Genomic DNA, 18,786 nt, shown 5'->3' with positions numbered 1-18,786 from the left:
TAAGTTCCGGTGGTTGGCTGAGGAGAGAGTGAAAGGATGATGAAGTACATAATGATTTGCTCTGGATTGATTTCTTAGTTTTATCTTAGCTTTCCTTCCAGAGTAGAAAATAGAAGCTCTGGAGTAAATTTAGAAGTTTAGTTCTGACAAAATGAAAATTTCAAACTTCATAGCTCCTGATGACTAATTAAAAAATGTATAAAGTCTTTCAAAGGAAATTTTACTTTTTCTCTCCTTGGCAGTTTAAACTTGTATCATTGATTATAGATTTCAGGATTTGGGTTTGACTCGTGGGTTTGACTTTTTCTTTCTGTATGTAATTTTCATATTTTTCTTTCCCTCCCTAATTCTTGAGGATATATTTATCTATCTTAAGGGTGGGAAGGGGGGAGGGGGACACGGGACTACCTTCTATTCAAGCCCTGACCAGGGAACAAACCTGCAGTCAAGGTATGTGCCCTGACTGGGAATCAAACCCACAATCTTTTGGTGTATAGGATGATGCTCCAACCAACTGAGCAACCTGGCCAGGGCTGCTGCTGCTGCTGCTTCTTTTTAAGGCCACTTAACTGTTATTTTACTAAATGGGAATTCTGTTAGCTGAGATTCTTAGCAACAAATCTCTTTTCCTTGAAATTTGTATGAGACAAAGGTTACATAATATATTAGCAGTAATCATGCATGGACTTTTGCTACATAATGGCTTCTTTATCCAGTGGCATAGTGACTCATGTAGGAAGAATATACCTGGGTACATTGGTTATCACTGCACTAGTTGAAATCATTTGGCCTTATACAGAATGAGGCAGAAAATTCATTTCAAAGATTTGTTAAATTTTATCACTTGAATTTATGTAACTCTTTGTCTTTTCTCTATGATCTCTTACATTTATTTTAGTGACTATGTAAGGATAGAGTTTAGTAAAAGTTATTTCATTTTCACTTTACTTTTAAAAATCTAATCAGAGTGAAATCAGCTTACCATATTAAACCTATTGCTTGATCAGTTTTAATAATAATAATAAACAAGGTAATCATAACATTGTCACACCGTAAGTTTGTTGAAGATGCAAAATTCAGAAATTCAAATTTCTTCACTTCAAAGATTTTCATTCCCAGTTGATATTTTTTTCAATATATTTTATTGATTTTTTTTTTTTTTTTTTTTTTTTTTTTTTTTTTTTTTTTTTTTTTTTTTTACAGAGAGGAAGGGAGATAGAAACATTGATGAGAGAGAAACATTGATCAGCTGCCTCCTGCACACACCCCCACTGGGAATGTGCCCGCAACCAAGGTACATGTCCTTGACCAGAATAGAACCTGGACCCGTCAGTCTGCAGGCCGAAGCTCAATCCACTGTGCCAAACCTGTTAGGGCCCCAGTTGATTCTTCTAGACATACAGGTTTGGGAGCTACTGAACCATTTGTAGAGGATGCTTTCCAAATAGTTCTCACGAGCTTAGGATTCCTCAGAGGATTGTATAATCAGTGAAATTCAGTTCTCTAAGGACAACTTAATTTCATTTGTCTCTCATTAATTTGCATTTGTCTCATTTATTGAGATCTCTAAGAAAGATTTCCTCTGAATGAAAAATATTGCTTTGGAAAAAAGTCAGAAAACTAGTTATTAGATTATTTCTAGGATTCCTTGTTATTTAAGATTCTAAATGTGTTTTTAAAAATTCATTCGAGTCTGTTAATTTGCAGTTCTGATAGTCAAACAGAACTGAACTATGATACAGACAGAAAAATTTTGCCCTCATTGTCTTTTTTTTTTTTAATCTTGCTTAAAGCCCTTTATAAACTTGGTTGCCATAGTAGTCTGCCTTTTTTATTTCACTAAATTCTGTGCATTCCCTCTGCATATAGTGTTTCATAGTTTCCCTCAGCCAAAAATACAAATAGGCAGTGTGTACCCGTAACGCTTAACAGCTGGAGGAAAGGGGACTGATTCATAGCATTTGCTAATATCCATGACGTAATTACTCCATACAATAAGCCTATTTCAAGCTACCAATGTGATGTCATTTAATGTGGAGCTGGGAAGAGATGCACACAGCATACTTGGTATTTCTACAGATAGCTATAAACAACTTTAAGAGCATGCCAAAGAGTAAAATAATTAGAAATAAAATAATTAAGAAATGAGGAGGTTTTGAGTATTTGCTGTTTTTATATTTCTGTTTTCTTTATTTAAATTATTTTACTGTTAAGATATCCAAGAAACCATTTCATGCTTATCTGCAGAAGTATATTGTTTCCAAAAGGGAGAGGACTTTTACTTTGCATTTTCTGCCTTATTTTGTTGTAAAGTAATCAACCTATGTTTAATTTATGAGCAACAACAACAAATGGTATTAAAGTAGCAGCTCTCTGGGTGATTTTGATGTGTTGCAAAGTTGGTGGTTCTCAGTTACAGCTGCCTCAACTAAAAACATGTTTTTCTTGGTTCTCTGAGAGCTTAGGGCTGAATTTTGTGCTTGATTGCAGTAACTACATCACTACTACATTTTAACTATTTATGCCCTTTCATGTTCTTTCAAATTATTTGAGAAACTGTTTGCAAAATGTGTGTGCTAAAATATTTTTAAAAAGAAATTTAAGACTAGGAAAAATAGCAGTGAAGGTAAAAAATCAAACTAGTGAATATGCCAACCTTAAGGCCCACCATGGTTGATATAGTTGATATAGTTGAACACAAATTTTGCCTATGAGCTTCCTGGCAATCCAGGAGAAGAACACCTTTTTCTCAAAGAAAGTAAAGCTTTCCATTGTACTAAATTCCAAAGTAAATCTCACACATGGAAGTTTATATAATACAATAATTAATAAATAATAACACAAGAATAAACTCTGTTTCACATACTCACAGCTGTAAACTTAGTTTTATCCACCCCTGTATGGAAAGTGCTTAATGTCCTGCCTAGTATAAAATGTGATAAGTAGTTGTCATTATTAGTAATCACAGATTGTTCATCATAGCATCAAAATAGTAATCATATAGAAAATTATTTGATTGACTTTCATCTCTAAGCAGCAATATTACACTGTGTAGTTTAGGGGTGTCGAACTCAATCAGAGAAGGGGCCAAAATCTAAAATCCAGCCTAAATCACAGGCCGAATGGTTTACTGAACAGTCATAAACTGTCATTGTGATGGAAACGCAGCGGAGTGCAGTGATGACAGCGCGGTGCGGGCCACATTGCAAGGCCTGGCGGGACGGATTTGGCCCGCGGGCCTTGTGTTTGACACATGTGGTGTAGTTGTTAAATGATGTTCTTAGAGAATATTTAAAGATACAAAAAAATGCTTATGATGTAACATTTAGTAAAAGGGCAGGATAAAAATCTATATACTCTATGATGTCAATTAATTATACTTAAATTATGTTATGAAATATTATGTTTTGAAAATAGTGTCTTGACGTTTTTAAATGTCTTAGAAACATTTTCTAAGAAAACTGGAAAAGATAATACCAAATTGTTAAGAATGGACTCACTGTTAGTAATTCTTAAAAGTAGGTGATAGGTATAAGGGGGTTTATTATGTCAATATTATTCTATTTCTACCTTTTTTATTTTTCATAATAATTTTAAAAAGGAATGACAGAAATATATATTTTAAATTCCTGTAATGAATATTTTATATTTGATCAGTTATGTTATTAAGGTATCACTAATGCATTTTTAAGGGTTTTTGAGCATTTAGAAGAATGATATATCAAACTTGTGAGAAGTTTGATAAAAATTATAATATATGTAAATGTGTGGAATAACCTTTAACAAAAAAGAAAAGATGGTATAGTCAGTAATGGAATTAGTAGTGAGTTTTATCCTTTTTATACTTCTGTACATCTAAAAATTATACAATTAAGTTGTAATCAATTTTTTATGAAATTATGCTGATAACTTTTATGATTAAAAGACTTTATTCTAGTATTGAGAGCACTCTTGATAGTTGCTTCTGAGATTTGCCTTTAGACATGCTATTTTATTATTTTCTAAAACAGTTTTGGTGAAGGATGCATTGTGTTTGAACATCTGTCCAGAAAAAAGCTAATTCCTAGAAAAGTGTTACAAGGACCATTTCCACTACTGCATTCCCATAAATTTTATTTCCTTTTTAAAACAGTGTAACTTTTCAGTATAGCCAGTGTTCATATAGGCAACTTTATCTTCATGGAAGGGAAGGGTGTCAAGAATATTTTGGCAGAGTTCTCCTTTATTAGGCAAAAATAAGACTAAAAGGAAATGAGTAACTATTTCTTTCTGCCTCTATAACTGAAACAATATTCTAATTTATAGGTGAATTTTATTTGTGGCAAATAAATCCCTATATAATCCTTAAGTTTATCTTGCAGGTGGCCTTCTAAAATAAACTTTATTTGATTTTATACACTGTTCTCATACTTTGGCTTTATGCCTGACCTCCCAGGTTGCAAACATCTACAGTAGGACCAAATATTTTTTAAAAATAAGCTAGAAAAAAAACACCTGTAAAATATTACAGATGTGAATAATAAATTACTCAGTAACATTCACAACGGAGCAGTAATAAATTCTAATATTAATAGTGGGGGTCCTTAAAATGGTCCTGCTAGTCACTAAGACATTTAATCTTTCCCATATTCTAAATGAAATACATTATTGTTCTCTACTCTTACAAAAGATAGGTGTTAGGATATTGTGTTTATTCATTTGACTGGTTCTAATCAGTACAGAGTTTAAAAAATAAAGGCAAAGCACCTCTATGCATAGTATCAATTAGCACCAAATCCTTACTATATATAAGAAAATTATCTATTTTAGAAGTCAGTTATGTCCTTAAAAAATACATCCATCTAAAATAGAATATGCTAAAGGCAAAATGACTAATTCTGACAAATTTTAAAGTTCAGAAAAAATGTAACTTAGAAGTGTATGGAGATAAGAGTATTGGATTAGGGGTTTGGGAGGGTCGGGGAGCTGGGAGGGTGAATTAAGCAAGAAAATGGAAGAAAAGAAAAAGCAGAGGAGGAAAGATAAGGAGGGTGGGAGGCATTGCAAGCAAGGAGCATACATTCCAGGACTGAAGTAGAAATATAAGAGAATATTGAGGAAACCATGTTGGCTTAGATGGTTTATAGAAATAGTAGTTTTCACATTATGTCCTGATGACCACCCCCTCTTCCTACCCCACCCACACACACACACACACACACACACACACACACACACACACACACACACACACACAAAGGGCTCATCAGCAAGAGGGTGAGAAGGCCAGCTACTCAAGTCCTTAAAGCAAAGCAGCGTTGCAGGTATATTAGGAAGATTGATCTCACATGGAGCCAGAGGCATGTGTTGGGAAACTAGTCAGTAAGTCAGAGGAGATGACATGACCCGGCCTAAGTGTATTATTAGCCACTAGTTTTGAAACTCCAAGAGAATGGCTGGATGCATGAACTTTCACCCAGGAAAACCAACAGGACCACGTTACTGATTGGATGGATGTCATAGCAGGGGAAAGAGGAGCCCAGAAGCCATCCAGTGATAGAAAGGAAGAATCTCGGCTTGATTTTAAAGTCAGTGGTACTAGCATATATGGGAATATGGAAGATAATATGTTCATTGTATTAATTCTAAAGGAAATACAAAGTGGATTGAAATTATTAACATAAATATGTAAACTATAACCATGATGGCCTACTATGGGACCCACCTGTGGCAGCTGTGAGGATGAACACATAGCAGGAGCTCTGTTCTTGTTCACCCTGGTTTTCTTAGAAGTCATTAAGCTGGAAAGCCTCTGCGCCTTGGGGGCTGCCCCTGTGTTAAATTAAAAGGCCTTAGGCCCTGTGGCTCAACTAAAAATCCCATTATCCAGAATCTGGGGATTAGCTTCTGGTGAAGCAGATTCATAGGGCAGTATTGTTAGGTAAAGCAGAGACTGTTACTGATAGGGCTGCCAATTTGGTAGGAGTAAAACCCCCAGGAGGAGAAGACTTGGTGTACATTAGACCTGGTAGCATCAGCCCAAAACAAAGGGTTCAGCTTTGTGATGAGAAAGTTACCAGGGATGTACTGCCCCTCACCAAAGTAAAATATACTTATAAACAACTAATAATTTGAGATGCAGGTATACATCTGCTCTCAGTATAAGGAAGACTTATTTAATATAAATGCAAACACATTTCATATAAAAGTTCATAAGTATACAATATGTGTTATGGGCTGAACTGTGCGTCCTTGTCGCCCCAAATTCACGTTAAATTCCTAATCCTCATTAGGTTAGAATGTGACTAGAGATCAGTTATTTAAAGGAGCAATTAAGTTAAAACTAGGGCGTTAGAGTGGGCCTTAATCCAATATGACTGGTATTCTTACAAGAGGAAGAGATTTGGACACACAGAGAGTCCAAGAGATGACCATGTGAGGACACAGCGAGATAACAGCCATTTGTGCAGCCCAAGGAGAGAGGCCTCAGAAGAAGCCAACACCTTGATCTTGGACTTCTCGCCTCCAGAATTATGAGAAAATAAATGTCAACCTGTGATATATTTTTATGGCAGCCCTAGCAAACATGATATAATTATACTTCAGGAAACCTCATAAACAAAATCAAAAGATACAGTAACCCAGAAAAATGTTGGTTAACATATAAGTTAGACAGAGAAGGGCCTAGCATCAATTATGCTCCACTAATAGTGAACATATCAAGCACCCAAATCTTGGTCTTAGATACCATCTTCCAATAAAAGAAACCAAGGACTCTTGGAGAAATAGCTGATTCTAGGAGTGAGGCAGGAAGTACACAGTGGGAGCCTGGTACATGATGTAGTGCCAGGAAGCAACAAATTGCTTAAAAAACAAAACAACAAAAACAGCCCTCACAATTACAGAGCTGTGTTAGAAGGGCATAGAAACCAGCTAAAGATTTCACAACATTCAAGGCTTTCAGCAACAAAATAATGTATTATTCGATTAGAAACCAAGTGTAAAACACATGAGTTCATAGTGATACAAATAAATCATTGAATAAATAAATCTCGAGGGGGAGTATAGACAAATCTCCAGTGCAGAAGAATTCCAAATAATTTATAGATCCTGCACCCTCAAGGTGGAGCATAACTCCCCACTGAAGTGTGGCCTGTGCATAGTGACTTCCTTCTAAAGAGTGCAGCATGGAAAAGGGGGGAGGGGAGTAGCTTTGCAGTGGCCAATCCAACAAGCACTACCTCAGCCTGGTGGTCAAGGTTAACATCAAGAGGAGTGATAAGTCATGTTGACAGCATGTGTCCTTGATATATTACAAGGAAGCCGTGCTTGACCTCTGTGGTCTTCCTCCCCTCAACCCATACCTCAGACTAATCATGAGGAAAACATCAAATTCCAGTAGAGGGGCCTTCTATAATTCACTTGACCAATACTCCTTTAAGCTGGCAAAGGCCATTTCCCAAGAAAACTCCGAGACACTGTTACAGCCAAGAAGAGCTAAAGAAAAAGAGGACATATGAAATATTTTCAACAATAAAGTTTTTTGTTTTTGTTTTTAAAGAAGAATAGCTAAGGAGGCAAGAAACAGTTTAATATGCAATTCTGAGTGGGATCCCTAGGCACATTTACACTGTCGTGTCTTTTCCATGTACTTTCTACTTTTCTGTTAGTTGATATTTTCATGAGCTGTTGAAAGCATTGTTTGATTAGTTTTCTCATACTTTTTACTTGTAGGTTGGTGTTTGGAATGCTGTATCCTGCATATTATTCATACAAAGCTGTGAAATCAAAAAATGTGAAGGAATATGTAAGTACAGTTTTATGAGTGATTAAATTTATTTTAATGTGGCCATTATATACAAGACTAGAAAAATCGTTATTATTTTAGAAATGGCTGGCATAATGTTTTGGGTTAAAAATGTGATATAAATGTGGAGTACTGGGGAGGTTTTGGGGGGAGGACTGTAAGAGATCAACCGAAGGACTTGTATGCATGCATATAAACATAACCAATGGATACAAGATACTGGGGGGGGGGGGGGGTAGGTGAAGGCATATGGGGGGGGGATAGGAGAGACTGGAGGGAGGTCAAGGGTGAAAAAGGAGACATATGTATTACTATTTGTAATGCTTCAAACAATAAAAAAATGTGGAGCACTGAAAATTAGTCTGCTTTTAAACTAATTTTCAGTGGAATTCTAAAGTAGGGTATAAAAAATAGTGCACTGTCAATTGGCATTTAAATAAATCTGATTCCCAAATGAATAATTGCATGTCTCTTACTCACTTAGTCTGTAAGTTCCAGTATAATTAAGCGGTTGGGGGACTGTCTAATTTTTTTAGCCTTATAAATTTATAGGTACACTGAGAATACTAGTATATTTCTTCAGCCTCAGAACCTTTTCCTTCTTTCATAGGTGTTCTGTTACTTTCTAATTGATTTAAAAATGCAGATACCTCATCATTACTGACAACTGTAATCACCAGTTTGCTTGCTATTTGTATAGACTTAACTTCTGGATATTTTATATTTATGGAATCATATGTGACCTTTTGCGTCTCGCTTCTCTCACTTAGCCTGTTTTCAAGATTCATCCACATTATAGCATGCATGTATTAGTATTTCATTCATTTTATGGCTGAATAATATTCCACTGTATGCATATACAACATTGTTTCTCCATTCATCCATTGATGGACATCTGGATTATTTTTACCTTTTGTCTATTATAAATAGTGTCACTACTAAGCTCTTACACTTATATAATTCCCTACCAATTTCAAAATTAACACAAATTCATTTTCTTACAGTCCTGTGTAGATCAGAAATCTAAAATGGATCAACAGGGCTACATTCCTCCCGGAGGCTCTGGTGGAAAATCTGTTTACTTACCTTTTCAACCTTCTACAGGCTGCCCACATTCTTTGGCTTTAGGCTCTATTCCTCCATCGTCAAAGTGAGAAATGTTGAGCTGAGACCTCACGCTGTAACTCTCTGGTTCTCTCTTCTGCCTCCCTTCTCCACTTATAAAGACTCTGGTGATTACAGTGGGCTCACCTGAGTCATCTAAGATCCTTTCCCCAATTCAGGTTCACCTGATTAGCAACCTGAATTGCATCAGCAACTGAATTCTCCTTTACCTGTAACCTATCAGAGTCACACATTTCAGAACAGTGCGTAGTATAGGGTAGGCATTTAATATTTTTTGAATGAATGAATAAATGAGAGAAGGAATGAGAGTAGAATTTTAAATCTATATCAAACACTAAATTGTGTTTACAAGAGCATGTATACTTCTTAAGTAGATTGGTCTAGTTTCTCAGCTTTGCTGCTGGGGTAAGGAGCATACATTCTAGTCCCACTTGTCCCAAACCCCACTTTCTTTGAGGTACTTGGTTATTAACCTAAATTACACTGATGTCTGCTTCAAAATTATTTTCAGAAAGCAACATTTTTTATTAATTTACTTTTTCCCACCGTAACTACTACCATTCCCTGTAATCCTTCAAATAGTAGATTGCACCTGATAAAACAGATGGCTGTGTTCAAATCAAAACACATGGAAAGTGCTGTATATTTTGGCAGCCTTCCTTTCTTCCTTTGCCTATTTTTAAAAGAGAGCTTTCCTAGGATATAATTTCCTGTGTAGTGTGGCTGATATGGCCTACTTAAAGTCTTTCAGTCTTGCAGTAATTGAAATGTAAACTTACTGAAGAATTAGTATGGTTTTGCAAATTTTTTCAAGCTTATACCATTTCATGACTTGAAAATAGTGTGTTTACTTCCAAGTGGTGTGTAATTGCTGTAGCTTTTCTAAGAAACCAGTGTTTTTATTCTAAGAATGTTGAAGAAAGTGGCAATGAAAAGATTGTCTAACAGCACATAAAAATCAGAATCAGACATTTGGTCCTGAGACTTACTGTAAGCAAGAACAAAGAACAGGGAAAACTTGGGAGATCACTCCTTTAAAGGGCTAGAAATGGCCCTCTAAAACCCTTTTGACTTGGGTTTTGAAAGTGACCTAATTTTTGGCTGAGTATTTGGGCGATATGAAAATGAACAGACATACCATGTACTGGTTCTTACCAATTGTTAAAATCTGAAGTTGCTTACTAGTTTTAAGGTGGAGGACAAAACACACTGAAGAACTTCTCTTTATTGTCAAAAAGTGTTCCTTAGGAATCTTTTCATATTTGGAATTAAAAATAGTTACTCGGTTCAAGGATTGTAATAATGTGGGTATTGTAAAGATTAACCCACTGCTTAAGGTGGAATTTAATTTTTTATTTTAGTTTTGAAAATTGGTTTTGTCAGGCCACATACTTATCTGTTAATTTTCCATTCAGATATTCTTAGATTTTATTTATTTTAAGGTTGTATTTCTTTATAATTTTAAAATCAAAGATTTTTCAAGGCTTATTATGAAAAACAGCAGTTTCCTACCCTCTCCTCATCTCCAGAGACAACTACTTCCAACTCTTTTATCTGAATCCTTTAGTGTATGTATTCCCATATCTAATTAACATGCATTACTTTTTTAATTTTTCACATGCACATCATCAGTTGCCTTCCTTATAATAAAGATGACTTAGTAGTTGCTTTATTCTGGTGGGGGCTCTAACTATTCAATTTATAAACTTTTACTTGGTTCCTATTAGCCCTACTCTAAACTGCTAGAGATTTGCAAATCCAGAGAACCTTGGATTCACTCTTTTCTGAGAATAAGCCTCAGAGTTGGGCTGTGGGAAAGAGTGGTCCCATCAGGCAGCTAAAATAGGAGGGCATCTAGGGGCCTACCTGCTCCTTAAGCAGACTGACAGCCATCCTTTTCTTTTTTCTTTTTTCTTTTTTCTTTTTTTTCTTTCCTGACAGCCATTCTTTCTTTCTTTTGCCCTTTTTGGCCAAGAGTTGTGCCACCAATTCTTGAGCCTTTTTGGGGAGTTTTGCATTGAAAGTTAGGTTTGCAGTTTTTCCCACTGTTGGCTAATAGTTTTCTCAGGCTAATATTTAGTTTTCTCAGGCCTCCTGGATCATTTACTGCTCATCCATTTCCTTCCTAGCTTCACAAATTTGATGTTCTCTTCTATATCCTTCTGAACTTGGGTCTTTTTAAAAATACCAGTTTACTGTTGTTTTCATGAGATTTGTGGTGGGGATGCAGTTAAATGTGTATTCAGTCTACCATCTTCACCCAGATTTCCAAATTGACCTTGTTAGTGGGATACTTTGGTTGAATCATTATGTGACACCAAGTAAGACTTATTTTATCATTAGCATTGATTTTAAATAAGAGATAGGTTTAATGGTAATTTATATCATTTTTCAATCTTTGACAATAATTTCAAATTTTCATTTTAGCTGACAAACAATGAATACATGTGTATCTTGTCTTGAGTTATAGTAGTTTGTAAATCAGGTTTTGATTAAAAAAACCACAATTTTCACTTCGAACAGTAAATAAAATTACTTGGAACAGTTCATTATCCTTTAATGAAGTAAATGTCCTTATATTTACTTATAGTAGGTGATGAATATTCTTTGTAAGCTTAATTTTTGATGTATCAGGTTTACTTATTTTATATGTAATACATATCAGTATGTAACTTAGCTGCTGAAATAATTGATAGTGTTGTTATTATCAAGTGAGATATTCTACCTTATGTTTTCTAAACAAATTTCTTCATGAACATCTCAGGATCATTAGTTACATTGGATCCACTTTAGAAAACAAGTGTTAAACTTGAATAAGGCTGTAGACTTGGGGAGCTTTAAATGAATGCCCAACACAGTCTCTTCTATAACTTGAGCATGTGAATTAGTGAACCCCTTTGCCTTCATGAAGTAAATTGAAAACATCCTCACAATTTTCATGCCAAGATGTAGCTGACCAAACACAGCTGTCTTGACCTTTTCTAGCTTCCAGGGCAAGTACTTTGGAAAACAGACATAAAGGGAAAAAAATTCTCACGGTAACATTTAAACCTATGAGGCTAAGTCAGGCATTTACTAATATCTAGGAAAAATTTTACCAATTATCATGCCAATGGAAATAGATTGTTAAAAAACAGGGACAGAAACCGTTGTTTCCATGAAAGGAAATGTTGTTAAGTAATAAATTGGAGGGAGGCCTAGCCACCTCCACCCTAATCCCTAGTGATGGAACAGCTTAAAATCATAAAAGCTACAGCAACCGAAAAACTCAGCTGCCACCACCCTCCCCACAGGGAGAACTGTGTTCCGAGGCAGCCAGTGTTCTGCCTCCCCCTGATCTGTTCAGAAATAACCACAAACTCGCTACTTTGAAGAAAACCTCTAATAAGTTCCAAAAGGGAGCAATAATAATTGAATACAAGAGAAAATATAAAAATGCAATACCAAATGAATTAAAAAATTAAAATGGCAGTGATACATTTAGATTAGATTCTTGAATATGAATCTAATATTGAGTAGATTCTTGAGTATGATCGATTTATAACCCTTTATTTTGAAAAGGAAGTGAAAAATGAAACATTAAACTCACAAAGCAAGAAAAACATCAAAATTAACAGGAATTTGTAAAGAAAAGTAGGGTGAATAAAAAGGCAGAGATAAAAATATAAACAAAATTGGGAGAATTATAGTATCTATTAATAAAAGGTGTTCTCCTTGAACACGTCTAATAAGATATAAAAGCTTGAAATAGCTGAGATAGAAGAGTAGAAAAAAGGTCTGACAAAGGTGAAACCAGAGTGGGTTAAGCAAACAATGATAAATTTGACAGTAAATACTAGACTACCTAATTTTTATTTTATTTAAAGTAGAATGTTTTATAATAAAAAGCAGAGCAGATCTTTTTCCTTTTTGGCTAAAGGTTACATTATTCATGCAGGAAAATCTTCTCTTTTACACAATTCAGGATCTACCTTTGGAATGTTCAGCTGCATACATCATCTTTCCACTATGTAATTTTAGAAATATAGTGCTTTACCAGCTACAGCTGTAATAATCAGATTGTCAGCCATATTGCCAACACACTACGAAAGGGCCCCCTAAAAATATAAAAGCTTGAGCTGTTCCTGAAGATTTTAGCTAAATAAGAAAACTAAAATCTTTCCCAAGACTTCATGTAATTTTTAAAAGCTCATGAGATGTTACTTCAGAAATGTAATAGAATTCCAAGAAGGTGAAGTTCTTTTTTAAAGCTATAAAGTATTTAAAATATATTGAATTATATAAACATATGAAATTTTGTCTTGCTGTTGGCTATCAGAATATGGATTGATTCTTAAAAAACAAAACAAAACAAAACAAAAAACACCACAAATCCAACTAACAGTAAAATGAAGTTATTTTCAAAAGGTTTTGAAAACTCAGAAATAGATTGAGTCTAGTGGTTTCATTTTAAAATACTACTTTAACTTCCAAAGATTTCCAACAGTCATCTTTTAAATAAAGACCTTACATTTCAGTTTTATTGTTATATCCTTCTTGAGAAGATAGGCAAAATAAATTATGGAAGGCAACTGTTTTTGTTATTAACAGTGTTTGAATATAACATCAGCCTAGTAATCAACCTTCTTACCTTCTCTCTGTAGGAGGCAGATTTAGCTTGCTCTTAGGGAACAGTCTAAGGGCACTTCCTCCTTGGGAAGGGAGAGAGAGTTCACCGAGGGGTCACCCTTGAGATAACTGGGCTCTTGGGTTGTTGGGTTGACATCAGGGACCGTCCTCATGGAACTTGCGGGTAGAAGAGCCTGAAGGCTTCTCTTCCTGAGTATTAATAGTTTGCTCCAAGCTTTAGTCTGCCCAACTGCTAGACACAAAGCCTCTGAAAACTGGAGTAAAGGCCCAGCTTCTGTTTTTTTTAGCTTTTTTGTTTGGGCGGGGTTTTGTTTGTATTGTTTTAATGATGATGTGCCTAAACAGTGTTATGAAAATAAGGGTGCATTTTAACTTTTTACACTTAACAAATTACCACACAAAACTGAGTTCCTCATCTTTTTTCCAAACCCAAGCCTCTTCTGACATTCCCTTTATGAACGATACCACCTTTCTCTGCCTGATGCCACCAGAACGTGCACAGAGTAGCCTCCCACTGCAGTGTTCCTCTCACTTTAAGGGGCATAGAAATCCCCTAAGATTTGCTAAAATGCAGATTCTGATTTCGTTGGCATGGCCTGGGTTTGAGATTTTGCATTTCTAACAAGGGCTCAGGTGATGCCAGTGCTGCTGGTCTATAGACCACAGTTCCAGCAGCAAGACTTGTGTTGTACATGTTCTCAACGGCAGTTACACATCAAAAACTCATGGAGCTTTGAACTCCCCTCACTGCCCTCTCTCTGCACATTGACATGATGGGGCCTAGATTGTTTTATAAATTTTAATTTTAATCCCCAAGTAATTCTTAGCAAAAATCAAGATGAAAATTTTTTTTAATCCCCAAGTAATTCTTAGCAAAAATCAAGATGAAAATCATTAACAGGTATCCTATTTTATTGTGAAAAGTGACTGTAATGACCACATTGTGCTTTTTAAATATGTTTATGTATGCAGATGGACTTCATCCTACTTTTCCCTTCTGTAGGACTGGCCATATCCAAAGTTCTGCTTTAGTGAAGTTTCTCTTGAGAATTATCCATCTTGCTTTCTGCGTCTCTCTCCAGTCTTTGTTCTCCTCCCTGTGTTTACCCAGGGCCTTCATGCTATCCTGCACTCTGGCACGCGGCCAGCCCTTTCTTACCCCAAGTGTCCTGTGTTCCATCACTCGCCTCTCTCTGCCCTCACCCCAATGTGAACCTCGGTTCTCTATGTGAGGTTGACGGAACATGCTTTTGAAGGAAAATAATTTAATAACACAGGCTCATTCCAATCATGACAGTGATTGATGCCTGCTATAGTTATTTCCTACTAATCTTTGCTTCTCAAGAAGGCCATGTTTTATCATGTGGTTTATAAAGGCTGGTTCTTACTATCTGAATGATTATTGCATATTTAAATATGCTACCACTTGTACATAGAGAGTGGTATCTGAGCTAGAGAATGAAATTTTCATCTACTATGTTAGTCATATAACCTTGTCAGTCACCTGGAGAAAGGAGCATACCTTTTAAAAGGCGAAAGATTTATGTGATCTGAAGAGAAACCAGAGCATGAGGAGCATACCTTTTAGTGACTAGGTTGGTTCACTTGTGAAAAAAGCCAGATGGAATTGACTATGTCATGATAGATTGGGCGCAGGGGGACCTTGGTGCCTGAGAAGTGGTTCCAGCCCTGGTGAATACCTCAAGTAGGCAACTTAATGGGCCAAGACATTGTGAGCACTAAGGGAAAAAAGAAGGTAGGATGACAATTCAGCATGGAAACTTGGATGACCACTAGGATGTCCATTTAGCCCAGTGTAGTTAGGCGCGCTTTACCATGCTAATATATGGAGGAATGCTAAGTGGTATTATTATGAAAAGGGAACTGTGCCTCTTCTATTTATTTTCCTTTGTAAATCAATAGGACTTTAAACAATATAAAACGTGAACTTCTGGGAATATATCTGAAGAAACCCAAACACTCATTGAAAGAACATATCCACCCCTATGTTCATTGCAGCATTATTTACAATAGCCAAGATTTGGAAGCAGTCCAACTGTCCATCAGTAGATGAGTGAATAAAAAAGCTGTGATACATTTACACAATGGAATACTACTCATCCATAAAAATAGAAGGAAATCTTACTTTTTGCGAAGGCATGGATGAACCTGAAGAGTGTTATGCTAAGTAAAATAAGTCAGTCCAAAACCAGTACTGATACAGAGAACATACCGACAGCTTTCAGAGGGGAAGGTTGTTGGAGGCTGGGTGAAAAAGGTGAAGGGATTAAGCAAAGAAAAAAGAACCCATAGACATAGACAACAGTATGGAAGTTACCAGAGGAAAAAGGGGTGGAGGGGCCAGTAGAAGAAGGTAGAATGGTGATGGAGGAAGACTTGACTTGGGGTGGTGAGCACCTGATACAATGTACAGATGATGATGATGCCTTATAGAATTAATTGTACACCTGAAACCTATATAATTTTATTAACCAGTATCACCCCAATAAACTCAATAAAAGTTAATTTTAAGAAGTGAAATGCGAGTTCTCAGCCAGCATGGAGAGAGTTATTCTGGACAGAGAAGTCATTCCTTCCTAAATTCTGCTCCTGGCAACTACCCATAAGCAGTTCCTGTGTTTTACACTGCCTTTTCGACACTTTTTAAAAAATTATTTATCTTAGCAGAGTCGTGCAGCGGAAGCATGCTGGGCCCATAAAAAATTAATTATCTTCTAATAGATTTTAAACATTTTTGCACTTTTTCTTTCTTTCAAGCTCCTCAAACGACCAAGGCTGAGGTGACATCCTGGCTTCTGTGACTTGAGGGCACTGGGGAAGACCAAAGCAATATTATGACCATATTTCTGGTTACAATCTGCCCCATTGTAATACCAGGCACATCTGTTATCTGAGGCTTTCTTCAAAACAGCAGGCTCTTCTGGGAGGTCTTTGGCAGTGGTACCTGGAAACTGCAGGTAAAGCATGTTGCTGTGAGTTCAGCATCTGAAAATTAACTCCCAAGTAGCTGAGTCCCGCGGAGCTGGAGAGAGTGGAGACATTCTTAAATTGGCCGTGGGGAAGAAGTTCCCCAAAGTTGAAGAAGCCTAAATCAATCTCAGCCTCACATACTCATCCCCAACACATGCCCCATCTTTAAAAAATAAAAAGACAAAAAGCTGTTTTCAACCATGGTCTCTCTCCACTTTGAATTGAACTTCAGTTAGCTTATTTTCGAGCATGCTTCTATCTTGGCACAGCCCTGGGGGAAAATCCCATAGCTGAACCATCTGGGTTCGATAAAAGAGGGAGTTTTTCTTTTTGATTTCTCACATTTTGTTCCTTTTTGTTTTTAATTGGGGAAATCGTTATGAAGTAACCAAATTATTGCATAATGTTAATGAAATAGGGAGAAATCTTTCAATTCTACTCTTTCTAAAAAATTCTGTATTAGAAGGTCTCTCTGTGGTCTCCAAAACATGGTGTAGGATGAATGTTTGGGGTGAGTTGACTTGAGTCAATAACTCATAATGGCCAAAAAATAAAGTTCTCTTTGGGTGGTCTGAAATTCATCAGTGTTTATTTCTTTTGAGACTCAGCAAAGATTTTTTTTCCCCCCCAGTAAAGCATATTTTAGCATTTTATCCTCTGGATTTACTTAGTGTGGTTATAATTGAAATTATTATGCATATGTAATTTTTCTTTTTTTTTCTTAGAGACCAACATTAATTGCTTTGTGATTTCAAGAGTCTGAAATTAAGAGATTTTGGAAAGTTGTTGAAAACAACTGTAACAAAATAGGCTATTTTATATTATGAACTGCTGTTTGCAGTCCAGTTACTTGTTTGAATCTTAAAACTAAGAAACTGTTACGTAAAGGTCTGTTTGTTTTACCAAACTCAGGGTACTAGGTCCTGAGAATGTGATGATAAACAAGACAATTTCAGCTCCTATGAGTTATTATAGTCGAATAGCAGAGGAAGGTGTTATGTACACCATTACACAGATATGCTGCAATAGAAAATACAGTGCGCAAAGCATATACATGAGCTGTGGAAGACATTCCTTTAGAACTTAAGATAGTTCATTCATACAAGGCAAATGAATAATCTTATACAATAAAACTCTAATATGCAAATCAATCGAGTGGCGGAATCACTGGTCGCTATGACATGCACTGACCGCCGGAGGCCAGACGCTCAATGCAGGAGTTGCCTTCTTGTGGTCAGTGCCCTCCCACAGCAGGAGTGCGGCTCAGCCAGAAGCCTGGCTCACTGCTGGTGAGCGCAGCAGCGGTGGCAGGAACCTCTCCCACCTCCTTGACTGCGAGAGGGACCCCGGACTGTGAGAGGGTACAGGCCGGGCTGAGGGGTACCTCCGCTCCAGTGCACGAATTTTGAGCTGGAGAAAGTGGAGACATTCTTAATGGTATATAATAGCAGTTATATGTTGGGTCAGACATTGTTACTCTTATGCTTTTTGGTCTTCTTTTATTAATTCCACCCTTGAAAGCTTCTTATAGGGATGCCTTCATACCAGGATTTATGATGATTTCCTGTCAAAGGGCTTTGTTTATAATAAGCCCTAAGTGATATTTATCAAATTAACATACCACATAGTTTTTATTTTCATCATACAAGTATCATTAGTAGTTATGTCACTTAACATATATGGTTGTTGATATTGCTGTTATAATATCATACTAGCTGTTAGCATAGAAAGAATAAGTTTTATAAAGATACAATTTAAGAAAAATACTTTTTAATTACTATGCCACTGCTGCTACCGTGTTTCCCCAAAAATAAGACATCCTCCGAAAATAAGACCTAGCACATGGAAAAATAAGACATCCCTGAAAATAAGATCTAGCACATCTTTGGGAGCAAAAATTAATATAAGACACTGTCTTATTTTCGGGGAAACAGGGTAGTATCTATAGCTGCATGTCTCCCACCAGAACATGTTAGTCCCCTATGTATTTGGGGCCTATGCATTGCTCTCAGTTTCTGTTATGGAAATCCTAAAGATTGTTTTATAGTTGTAGTTAACTTCTGTTTGCTTTATTTGTTTGTCTGGAAATCTAAATCAGTTTCATAAAAAATTGTCTAAGAATGTGAATCACGGAACCTGTTTTGTTAAAAAAAAAATTTTTTTTTAAAGATCATGAAATGAGGCCAGTTTTTCTCTTGGCATATGGGTAGGTAAATGCATACCTATTAAATGGAGCATGGTCTTTTGATAGTAAA

At 36.1% G+C, this 18,786-nt stretch overlaps 1 protein-coding gene across 2 annotated transcripts in view; it reads left to right on the top strand.

The window, feature by feature from the left end:
* Positions 1-18,786, top strand: part of REEP3 (receptor accessory protein 3) — a 73,329-nt gene that overhangs the window by 25,316 nt on the left and 29,227 nt on the right. For both annotated transcript variants that reach the window (XM_036438368.2, XM_036438366.2), the window contains exon 2: positions 7,714-7,786. In XM_036438368.2, coding sequence (XP_036294261.1) covers positions 7,714-7,786 — 73 coding nt within the window. The remainder of the gene's footprint in view (positions 1-7,713; positions 7,787-18,786) is intronic.

Source organism: Pipistrellus kuhlii, unplaced genomic scaffold (genome assembly GCF_014108245.1).
Source record: "Pipistrellus kuhlii isolate mPipKuh1 unplaced genomic scaffold, mPipKuh1.p scaffold_m20_p_15, whole genome shotgun sequence".
In the NCBI taxonomy this organism is placed as follows: Eukaryota; Metazoa; Chordata; class Mammalia; order Chiroptera; family Vespertilionidae; genus Pipistrellus; species Pipistrellus kuhlii.
This window is presented reverse-complemented; position numbering and strand designations above follow the sequence as displayed.